At 40.3% G+C, this 12,287-nt stretch overlaps 1 protein-coding gene across 4 annotated transcripts in view; it reads right to left on the reverse strand.

Moving 5' to 3' along the window:
- Nucleotides 1-2,026: 2,026 nt before the first annotated feature.
- Nucleotides 2,027-12,287, reverse strand: part of FHL2 (four and a half LIM domains 2) — a 37,697-nt gene continuing 27,436 nt past the window's right edge. For all 4 annotated transcript variants that reach the window (XM_066571601.1, XM_066571602.1, XM_066571600.1 and 1 more), the window contains 4 exons: nucleotides 9,298-9,472; nucleotides 4,468-4,637; nucleotides 3,638-3,824; nucleotides 2,027-2,900 (listed from right to left, as the gene is read on the reverse strand). In XM_066571601.1, coding sequence (XP_066427698.1) covers nucleotides 2,749-2,900; nucleotides 3,638-3,824; nucleotides 4,468-4,637; nucleotides 9,298-9,472 — 684 coding nt within the window. In that variant the 3' untranslated portion in view covers nucleotides 2,027-2,748. The remainder of the gene's footprint in view (nucleotides 2,901-3,637; nucleotides 3,825-4,467; nucleotides 4,638-9,297; nucleotides 9,473-12,287) is intronic.

Consider the following 12,287-nt stretch of genomic DNA (forward strand, 5'->3'; position numbering starts at 1 on the left):
TTTTATACAGTTATATTTCACTGGACTTGATGTAATCAGCATTTTAAGAGTAAAAGGGTCAGTAGCTGCTTTGCAGCTGTGGCAGCAGTTAGTATCACACTGAAGTGCTGGTTTTTGCACTTGTGTAACAGTCTGATGGGAATTCTGTTTTGTGGCTGGCTTCCTGTCAGTGGTCTAGAGTCTAGGATGTATTTTGTGTAGTTCCAGTTGCTAGGAGCATGTGTGTGTTGGTATGTGTTAAGGAGGGGTATGCAGAACTGCACTGGAATAATAGCATCGTGCTGCTCTTGCATGGTAGCAGTCCTGTTTCCAGGCTAGGACGCTTTCCAGTCTTGCATGTTTCACCTACCTTTCTCCAAAGCTGGGGCCATTTTGCTACCTGTTGTAGCACTTGGGAGGCAAGGTGCAAGCTGTGCTACTGCCTTCTTAGAATCATCAAGGTTGGGAAAAACTTCCAAGGTCATCAAGTCCAACCTTCACCTGAATTCCACATGCACACTAAGTTGTACCACAAAGCACCATGTCTGTGTGTTTTGAACACTTCCAGGGATGGTGGGTGACTCCACCATTCCCTGAGAGTCTGTTCCACTGCTTTACCACACCCAGTCAAGAAAATTTTCCTAATACGTGGCATGAACTTCCCTTGTCAAAATTGGAGGCTGTTTCCCCTTGTCTTATCACAAGCTGCTTGAGAGAAGAGGCCAAGCCCCACCTTGCTATGATCTCCTTTCAGGCCGTTGTACGGAGCAGGAAGGTCTCACCTCAGCCTCTTCTCCAGGCTAAGCAACTCCCAGCTTCAGCCCCTTCCATTGCCCTTCAGCTCCATTGCCCTTCTCTGGACACACTCCAGCACCTCTGTCCTGCTTGTAGTGAGGGGCCTAAAACTGAGCACATGACTCAAGATGTGGCTTCTCATCTGTGCCAAGTACAGGGGCACTACCCCTTTAGCTCAAAGGAATCTTTCTTCTCTCAGCAAAGCACTAGAGCAGAGCTGCAGTGTGCTGGGGGACTGGCAGACCCCTGAGGAGAGAATGAGGTGTTTGCCCTCCTTTCAGAGGTGTGGATAAAGAGGGATTTTTGTGGCTATTGCTACAGCTTTCATCATAGAATGAAATCACCAAGGAATAGAATTTAATCATTCGCTGAGTTCTGATTAGCACAGTGTGCACTTCAAAAATGTCAGCCAGCCAAGTTCTTCAAATGGTGTGCAATAAACTAAATCTGATCTGCTACATCTATTTAGATGGTAAAATTAATGAGAGGGGAATGACCTGTGAGCACTTTGCACTTAGTACTAAGAGACAAACTCAAGGAGCAAACTTTCCCTACCCAGTAGCACACAGAGTAAGTATAGTCCTAAATATTAATTTCACATCTGAAGATTCCAGTTGGAGGTGTGACATATTTCTTTCCTCCTTTTTCTGAACACAAATGAATTCCATCTGGAAGGTGTACTGGGACTGTGCATCACATAACATGGCCATATTTCCTGCAGTTTGCTTTGGGAAAAGGTTTATCTTTCTTTGTATTATTTCCTTTTGATGTTACTGTCCTGCCAGCATGCTGTTGCTGACAGTTGCTGCTGTGGCAAACATAGCAGAAATTATGCTACAACAAAGAGTATTATGTATCCCAATAGAGAACAAAATTAAAGCCTGCCCTACTATAGAAGTTGAACTTCTAACTTTTGCAAAGATAGATGGATGTCTTTTGAGTTGTCTTGACCTCCTTGCTGAGAAGAAAAATATTTTGTGCTTGAGTTTAGAGCCTATGAACACATTTTTATCATCTGCAGTCAGTACAGTGTGTGTTTTCACACACTTGTTCATTTTTGCTGGTAGTTTTCCCGCTGACTTCAATTAGTAAAAGACTATGTTGTACAGCAGGGCCCTTCTGAGAATTGTCTAAACTTCACACTCCCAAAAATTGGGTTCAAAAAGGGTTGTGTTTGTATGCATTGTGTTTCTTCAGAATGTGAAATCATTTTTGTAAATATTATGTAAACACAATTAAGCCACAATCGCAGTTTTGTTTTAAACAGTTTTATTTTGAAAAATACAATGTGCAGTGTAATGTCCACCAACTGTAATACTGACACTGTCAATCAGAACTTGTACTTCACACAATGACCAGCCAGACATGCAATAAAATATGTACCTGTCATGAAGCACTCCCACTTCCACTGTTTCATCATTATCTCTTTATGGCATGTCACAAATCCATGTACATTGAAACACACTCTACTTTTGCAGTCTTTCTACAGACTTGACAGCACACACTTGTCACATAGCTCAAGAACACTGGGGTCACACCAGCCTTATTGGAATTGAATGGCCTTTGCCATTGATTTCAGTGGGCAGAAGGCTTCACCCTGGATATCCACCTATTAATGTATTGTGTGTGGCCATTTTTATCCTTGAACTGCATCACTTGCTTGTAAATGGAATATTTTTTAGGAAAAAAAATCTTAAAAATTGTATGTTATGTCAAAAACAGCCAAATAGTTTTACATCATGGGTTTTGCATTAGTTTTTGTTATTGGTAGAAATCTTAAACATCAACACTGCTATTAGAGATTCTCAAGCTGTTTTCCCTCCAGATTTGGAGAGTATAAAGAAAAAGGTTAAGAAATGTTAATAGTACAGTGAGACACAGAGTGGCAAAGCTAGCTCTGAACATCCATGTGTTTCAGGCTATATATTGCAAGCACGGCTTTCCTCCCTTTTTCCTCACCCCTTAGTTTGAGCTTTAAATATCCTTTCCACATTCAGGGCAAAGGATGTCATCCCTTTCTGTGAGGAAGCCACGACCCACCAATGAAAGGGAGCATTTCTTACAGTTAAAGCAATCATTATGCCACTGCCGTTCTTCAAAAGAGATGTACTTGGTTCCTCCGAGTCCTGTTTGAAAAGCAAAATCATTCTGTTACAAGAAAACAATGGCAGGTCAGCCATCAGGTCATGCAGACTGACATGGAGATCTGACATACAGCAGCGAAAAAATGACATTGTGAAGAATCTATTTGTTGCTGTGCTAATTTTGCCATCCTTATTCTGTAGTGACTAACATTTTCATCCTCAAATACTTCTGTTGCTTTCAGCAAAGTCAATGAGCAAGGCTGTTATCCCTAGTGATAATGGCAGAAATGAACTTCCAAGGAATGGCCCTGCAACATGCAGCAGACGAAAAGCAAAGCACCTGACTCTGAACAGAATTCTGGTAGGTTTTTACAGAATGTTTTATGGCACCTGAGTATGTTAATTTATGTTTTGTAGAGGTGCATTTTAGATAATTAAAAAAGAAGTCTGTCATGTGTCATGACTTGGTTCATAGCTCTGAAGGAAGAATGTCTCAGGAAAAGAAGCAGGTTAGTAAAAGAGCATTACAGAGTTTCAGGCTATGTCAGTTATCATTGGGTGTATTGAAGTTGTACAAAAGAAAAAAAAAAGGGGAAAACATTTCTTAGTAGTAATTGTCTTTTGCTTAACCTCAAAAATGACTACCTGGAGTTCCATAAAAAGATTGAGTTGGGCATCTCTTGTACCAGGTCAGACTTTTTGTTTAGTTTCGCCTTTAGCAGCAACTCAACACACAAAACAGTCACAAAATGTAAAAGCACCAGCCACAAGAGACCTACCACTGATTGGGTTTGTGCATCCAGCACACTTTTTGGCGTACAGGTTGCAGAAGCAGCTCAAGCAGTATGCAAACTCATCCCTGGAGGTAAAGCGCTGTCCGGACAGCTGCTTCTTGCACTCAGTACACACAAAGCACTCCTTATGCCATGGTTGCTCCCGGTAGGTAACGCCTCCTGTGGTGATAGCCTGTTTTAGGGAGAAAAAAGAGAAAGTGTTTTCTAAAGAGTGGCAAGTTTGTGTTTTGATTTGGTAAAGAGGAAGGTTGATGAGATTTTTGTGTGTGGGAGGAGGGGAAGGAGGTTTAGCAACAGCAAGATTATAATTTTGCTTGAAGTTGACCTTGAGAAAATCATGCAAGTGCTTTATTGTTATTTCCTTATTTATGAAAAGAAACCCCATACTAAAAGTACTTTGTTCTGCATATATTATAAAATATCACTTTCAATTGTACTCTGTTTTACTCTTGCTCTTTACTCTTTTACTCATACTACTCTTTGTATGTTGCTTTTCGTATGCATTTACCAGAGTTTGTCTCATCACTTGTCCCTTTCTTCATGGTGGGGAATTACCTGATGTGTTTCAACTTTCTTTCTGTGGGAAAGACTGGTTTATTTCATATTTTAGATGAAGTATTTTCTTTCTGCTTCTCCAGACTTTGTCAGGGAGTTTTATTTCACAAGTAAGTGGAACTGAAATGATATCATCTCTTAAAACCAGTTAATTCTTAATCTTTTTACACATACAAAAATGAGATATTCTGCCTACTTGGATATAAAATGGGATGGACTTCAACCTCTTAAGTTTCACATAAGCAAAGTAAGAGCATTACCTTCTTGCACTGGACACATTGCATGGCAAACTGCTTTTCATAGCAGGGGACACAAAAGTTTTGATTGTCCTTAGGGATGAAGCTCTTTGTCCCAATAGGCTGCTGGCAGTGGCAGCAGATAAAGCAGGTCTCGTGCCAGCTGTTGCCCTTGTATTCCATCTTCCGAGTACCTGTAATGAGAGCAGAGCACCAAGTGAGCTTCTGGATGAGATAGATGCAGTTCATAGCTCTGGTTTGCCTGGCAGCTCTCTGTCAGTCCAGAAGCATTGCAGCTGTGAGCCAGAGGCTATTTAATGTTCCTACCAGATTTGCATGACATTTGGTACCATTTTAGATTTTTGGAGATCTCTTCTCCTGCAAAGAAGAGAAACATTTATTGCAAATAGCTACAGCCTACAACAGCTTTTTGTGGTCTTATTAGGCAAATAATGAATTCCAGTGCACAGGAAGATTCAAGGGAATTGGACAGACACCAATATAAGTTGCTGTTAGTGCTGGGTGGAGGTCAGGCCATTCCTCATTAAAGACTGACTTCATTCATTCCACATCTGTTTTGTTTCTTTCTCAAATAGCAGCAAGGTACCTGGTTAATTACAGACTCATAGAATGATTTGGGCTGAAATACACCTTACAGATCATCTAGTTTTAAACTCCCTGCCATGGACAGGGACACCTCTCACTAGACCAGGTTCTCAGGGCCTGATCCAGCCTGGCTTTGAACACTGTCAAGGATGAGGCATACAATTCCTGGCAAGCACCTTGCCTCCCTTTCCCAATGGAATACAGTCTGTCTGAGACAAAGGATTCTTTCATATCTGCTCAGGAGCCTTTTTCTTGTTCTCATTGAGGTGTATTATAAGTTTGCAATTGTTTCCAACTTGACAGAACCTATCCTAAATGTTTTTCTGTCTCTTGAACCTTCCAGTAAGAAAAAGCTTTCTCTCTGTTTTCAGTTGAATAGAAAATATTGTTGAAATGTGGAATTTAAACAATCCTTTTATTGGAAAGCAGAAAAGTGGTATGGTAGTTAGGAAATAAATGCACTTTTCTAGAACAAAGTTTTAGGGTTCAGATAGTGTTCTTTGCAGATTCAGTCCACTGTATGGCAGGTGGACTCTCAGCCCTTCCAGGGAATTGGAGATGCCCTATTATATAGTTAAATTTATTTGCACATAGTATGATTTCTATGTACCAGTTTGAGTCAGAATATTTGATACTGGCCAGAAGGGTAAACAAACAAATGCTTTTCCTACAGTTCTGCATCACTCTTGGAGCCTGTAACAGCAAACATGAAGTCAAATATTTGGAAGACTGACAAGCTGATTGAGTTGGCTAATGATAAAGAACCACACTAATGCCTTTGATGCCAATTCTCTCTGCCTCTATTACTGCGGGGTTTAACCATTTTTCCCCTTCTCAAGCATTAATTCATCTTTGTTTACTAGTTGCATATTTATCTTCTTTTATGATCTCATTAAATTCTGCTGAGAGGCAGACTTCAGGATTTATTTGGTGGTTTTTTTGTTCTTTTAAATTGACTTGCATCAGTAGTAAGTGAACTGTTAATAATCTCTCTGATGCTTACATTCTTGAATATTTTTGTTCCATTTTATTAACAGACACCTTCTAAAAATTATGCCCTCTCTATGCTGGTAACTTCCAATATCATGTCAAGGAGCAAATAAATCAGTCCTTGAAAGAATAATAATCTGGAGAAAGAAGATGTAGATAATTTTTTTAATAGACTAGAATTTTATTTTTACATTTGCATCTGTGCTGTCTTCGGGATGGTGTTGTCATTGAAACTCAAAGTTGGGAGAGCCCTGTTTTGTTGGCACCTAGACTGAAGTCAGGGTAGGTTGGGTTTGCAGAAGGACTGGAAGAACAAGCTTGTAATCACTTAAATGGGCATCTCATGGTAAAGCTTCCACAGCTCGGACAGGAGCACTCTTTGCTGGGTTAGGAACTGGCTGGATGGCCGGGCCCAGAGAGTGGTGGTGAATGGTGCTGCATCCAGCTGGGGCCAGGCACCAGTGGTGTCCCTCAGGGCTCTGTGCTGGGACCTGTTCAATATTTTTATTGATGACATGAATGAGGGGATTGAGTCTTTCATTAGTAAATTTGCAGATGACACTAAGCTGGGAGCTTGTGTTGATCTGTTGGAAGGTAGGAGGGCTGTGCAGAGAGACTTGGAATGGTTGGATGGACGGGCAGAGTCCAATAAGATGAATTTCAATAAGTCCAAGTGCCAAGTTCTGCATTGTGTCCACAATAACCCCCTGCAGCGTTATAGGCTGGGGACGGTGTGGCTGGACAGTGCTCAGGAGGAAAGGGACCTGGGGGTGCTGGTTGACAGCCAGCTGAACATGAGCCAGCAGTGTGCCCTGGTGGCCAAGAAGGCCAATGGCATCCTGGCCTGTGTCAGGAACAGTGTGGCCAGCAGGAGCAGGGAGGTCATTCTCCCCCTGCCCTCAGCACTGGTGAGGCCACACCTTGGGTGCTGTGTCCAGTTCTGGGCCCTCAGTTTGGGAAGGACATGGAGACACTTGAGCACATCCAGAGGAGGCAACGAGGCTGGTGAGGGGCTGGGAACACAAACCCCACAGTGAGGAATGACTGAGGGAGCTGGGGGTGTTTAGCCTGGAGAAGAGGAGACTCTGGGGTGACCTTGTCACTCTCTACAACTCCCTGAAGGGTGGCTGTAGTCAGGTGGGGGTTGGTCTCTTTCTCCAGGCAGCAGCTAACAGAACAAGATGACTGAGCCTTAAGCTGCACCAAGGTAAATATTGGATATTTGGAAAAGGTGTTTTACAGAAAGAGTGATAAAGTACTGGAATTGTCTGTCCAGGAAGGTGGTGGAATCATCATCCCTGGATGTGTTTAAAAGAAGACTGGATGTGACACTTGGTGCCATGATTTAGTTAAGGTGTTTAAGGTATGGGTTGGACTTGATAATCTTGAAGGTCTCTTCCAACCTAGTCATTCTGTGATTCTGTGATTCTCTGATCTACATTTTGCATTTAGTGGCTCAAAGCAGAGGTCAAGTTTAGCACTAACAGTCTCCACAAAAGATATCCAATCACTTGCTGGTCCTTTCAAAATAAATTATGCTTTCACTGGTGACCATACTCCTCTGCTGTAGCTCCTGTACTACCACAGTGTGCTGTGTAAGCAGAAAAAGCGTGGTGAGTGTACTGCTCTTCCAGCGTGGTGACATCTCAGCTATCCTGGGTAAGCAGCTAGAGACCAGTGGGTAGTTGAAAAGCTTACTAAAATTAATTTCTTCTCTGGGTTATAAGAGAAGCAGTGATTCTGTGTCACTGAATCCAACCTCCATTAATACATAGCAATGTATAGCTGGCATAATAGACAAAAAGAGATCCACTCAGTAAATCACTGATAATGGCAATGAATCTGATGAGCAGAAATAAAAATATATACACATAATATTATAGAATCATAGATTCATAGAACAGCTTTGGTTGAAAGAAACCTTTAAAGATCATCTAGTCCAAGGCCCTTGCAGTAAGCAGGGACATCTTCAACTTGATCAGGTTGCTCAGAACCCCATCCAAACTGACCTTGAATTTTTCCAGGCCTGGGGAATCCACCACCTCTCTGGGCAACCTGTTTCAGTGTTTTACCTTAGCCCTTCGTTGTAGAAAACTTATTTTTTATACTAATCTAAATCAACCCTCCGTTACTTTACACAAAGTTACACTTTGTTATTTTGCAGCAGGCCCTACTGAAAAGTTTGTCCCCATCTTTGTTACAGTCTCCTTTCAGTACTGAAAGGCTGCAAACAGGTTTCCTCAAGCCTTCAGCCCAAGCTGAACAATCTCAGCTCCCTCAGCTTGTCTTTATAAGCAAAGTGTTTCAGCCCTCTTTGGGATCCTCTTTTGAACCTCCTCCAACAGTTCTATGTTCCTCTTATATTGAGGTTCCCAGAGCTGGGTGCAGCACTCCAGGTAGGGTCTCTCAACAGCAAAGTTAAGGGGCAGAACCACCTCCCTTGACCTGCTGCCCACGCTGCTTTGGATGCAGCCCAGGATACAACCAGTATTCTGGGATGTGAATGGACTTCCTGTGTCATGGAGTTCCAGCTTTAAAACTAGCACTGGCTATTCCCAAGCATGTCAGTTTTTATTTCTGTGTCAGCAAAATGGGTGCACATGGAATAATAGAGATGTTTAAACTCGGAATAGATAGGGTTATCGGCTTTTAAATATTGTTGCTCTATTTCATCATCAAGCCTTCATTTTTATGCCCTAGGAGCAAAATGTTGTGGTTTCCTCTTTTTATTTGAGATGAACAATATCAGAACCAGCTGACAAAGTAACTACTAATCGCTATGGAGTGTGTATGAGGATTCTTCAAATTGCCTTTTAATATTTTACTTCTGCACTGATAGCACTTCAACATTAAACCCCTCAAATCATCACAGAATGCTATAGTATTGTTGTGAGAAGACCAGGTTTAGCAATCTATTACTATAACCTCATGTTTCATGTTAAAAAAAAAAAAGCTATTCCCTGTTCCTTCATATATTTGTGCTCAAGGAAGACCTCACAGGCACTTTGACCAATTTTTCATCAGTCTGAGAGAAGCTAAATTTTGAGTAATTAGAGAAAATTTTTATGTGAATGAAAGTTCTTCCATGAGCCATTATGGATATTACATGTTCTGGTCATGGAAGTGGACTAGAATGCACCATCACCAGTTTTTTACATAGTTCAGCATGACTTAATAGAGATAGTCAAGGAGAGACATTTCTCACAAATATTGCCGACTTTGGGCTTGATATTTAGTCCAAAAAGTGAACATCCTAACCTGGCATAATAGTCTTCTTGCACTCATTACATTTGGAAGAGTATTCATTGGAGTAGCAGTCAGTACAAAGTAGATGTTCCTCTTTTGCAGCAAAAGGTTTGTCCACCAAGGAATTCTTGCACTGGAAGCAGTGGAAGCAGGTTTCATGCCAGTGGCGGTCCTTATAAGACAGATCCTGTAGAAATCCAAAACCACAGAGTAAGTGGAATGAATAGTTTGCACAACTGGAAGCTCAGAGAATGCAAACACATCCAAATCTGAACTCCAGCCAGGAGCTGGGGAGCTTTGAGGAAAACAAAATGTTCTGACAAAGGTGAACTTATTTTGCTGTGATAACCAAGAGCAGCTCATGACAGCTATCAACCCTTTTTCAGTTCAAGGTAACCCTTTTTGTTTGTGACAGAGGAGCAGCTAATTTCACTTAGGTATTTCCTTTGAGAATTTAATCCAACTCAAAAGCCCAGCTTTTGAGTTGGATTAAAACTTGTTAATCTATTAGGTATGATAGACTTCCCCTATTTGCCTTATCTATTGCTGATTTCTTGTTCATTTCATAGACATTTACTCCTGAACAGAAATATTTTTTCCCAATTGCATTCTGGCATTTTTTGACAGATTTGCACCAAGAGTGGAATCAGTCTGATCCCTTTTGGGTTTTTTCCACTACAACAAATTTTTACTGACTCTTGTGTTTTGGTTTACCTATATTTCAGATGTGGATTTTACTGAAAGATACAAGACTATATTGTACCTGCATCCCGTGATCCAGAGTACTGGCTAAGGGATTAGTATGGGCATGTTAGTATTTAAAATACTCTTCACAGTGGTTCCTTTGATTATTTAAAAGAAACAGGCCTTCTCAAAATTGTGACCTAAAATGGTGGATTGTTCTTTATAACATTTAAATTAAGGTGGCCTGTACATGTAACACTTGAACAGTGTCTTCGGACTTCAAACAAAATAGAGCTTGGATGATTACAAGAAACGGTGTTCACCCCAAAATATAGAGGCTCTGGTATGGGTTGGGAGTGTGAAAGGCTAGAATTGTCATGAATAGGGAGTATAAAACTTCAGCTGAAATAAGTTCTCAAGTTCTAGCTCAAGATCTGTGTATTTATTGCAGGCATTAAACTATCAGGGTAGTTGAAGGAAAAAAGCAAGTGGTAGAATAATGAATTCCAATTTTGCAGTTGTGTGAAGCGTTGCAAAGGGTTCATACCTGATCTGGCATAAGTTGTACTGTGTCAGTCAGTACAGTCATAGTAACTCCAAATGTGCAATCTTAAGGCCAGAGCAAGATACCACAGATTTAGGTTAACCTAAAATAACAGTTTGTCTTTGGGAGCCTTGTTCTCATAAACAGCTAGCTGGAAACACTGAAACAGTTTCATCTAGCTCAGCTGATATGTGGCAGCTTGTTAAACTTTAGTAATTTGTGTAAAAATTTGACTATGCAATTAAACATTTCTGTTTGGACATCTGTGCCACTCACCTAATTTTTTTGAATCATTGTGAGTAACAATTTTCATCTCTGAGATTGCACTCTGTGGTAGAATATCTTAGACTTCCACTTTACATCTTTCAGACAGTTGTTTATTCAGCTCATCTATTCATTTCAGCTAAATCCTTCTGAAACAACACAAATTTCTGACTGTAATATTTTAATCTTTTCTAATAGCAAATGAAAACCAATCTTCTTTGGAAGTTACTTACATTTTTTTTTCTTTTCTTTTCTTTGAGAGAAGTCTAATAGCCTAAATCTGGGCTCATATTATATTTTCAACAGAAAAATACAATATGCAGTGCTTTCCAAAATAACTGAAATTGTACTTTTAGAAAGTAGGACAACAGATCTGATCTTCTTTCTCTTGTAACATGATTTATTCAATTATTTTTCCTCATTACCTGTCATTTCCTGGTTTTGCAATTTTCAGCAAGCTATTTTTTAATATCCAAAATTCATGTGGTGATGTATGCTTATTTTATCAATGAAATGATACCCTGAAATGGTGCATGCCTTTTAGAAGAGGAGTAATGAAGACAAAGATTAGGTGTCAAAGATGAAAGATTTGACCCCTGAGTCAGTTATAATGGCAAGATTTTATGGGCAGTAGCTGCGTAGGTGACAGTAGCAGATATTTCATTATGACGAAGTCATGAAGCAAAACTCCAACAAAAAGTACCCCAGATAAAAAGTGGATTGAATAATCTTTAGCTACTCTAGATTACTATAACTCTACATTGAATGTAGAGAGAGTCTAAGATGTCTGACTTTGACAGTAGAATATTAGGGTGATGAAATGGATATTGCTTTCTCTCTCTGAATCTGTCACATCTGAAAGCAAACAAGTCCAAGGTACTGATGAAACTATTTATGCATCATGAGTGCTCTTAGGTCACTGAAAAGGAGGTCTATTGGTCTATTTCAGCATGGTGTATATATTACTGGAGGCTTTGACTTGTTCATAAGCTGTGGATGTATTGATCTGGAGCAAATTCTACACTGGAAAAGCATGTGCAAAAACTGACTGAAAGCTTTCTGAATGTCAGGCTGCTCCTCTGTTAAGCTGAAAGAGCATCAGATTTAGTCTAGGTATGTGAATTCTAGTTTATGCTAGCTGATTGTAACCCAAATAAATCTGTTCCAGCAGAAGGTACAAGTGATATAGAACTAATTCCTGTTGTATTTTCATTGTGACACCCACAAAGAAAACTTTGACAAGATAACTGTTAGCATGGGCAAGTTCAAGTTTTACAGCTTCTCCACAGCTCTGTATAGTTTTGCTCCAGCATGGTTTATTTGGCCTCTAGGGTGGGACTGCATGTGACTTAGAAAAGTGTGTTTTTTTAAAAAAACCCAGAAGACCCCCTTAGACTAGGGTTACCAGTTAACTAGGTTAAGCTTGGGCTCCTCATACCCTGCATTTTTATTGTCTTCTCCTCAGGCTTTTTAAGTCTAAGCAAACTGAAGCCATTATGCAGTACCATTT

This window comes from Molothrus aeneus, chromosome 2, assembly GCF_037042795.1.
Source record: "Molothrus aeneus isolate 106 chromosome 2, BPBGC_Maene_1.0, whole genome shotgun sequence".
Taxonomy (NCBI): domain Eukaryota; kingdom Metazoa; phylum Chordata; class Aves; order Passeriformes; family Icteridae; genus Molothrus; species Molothrus aeneus.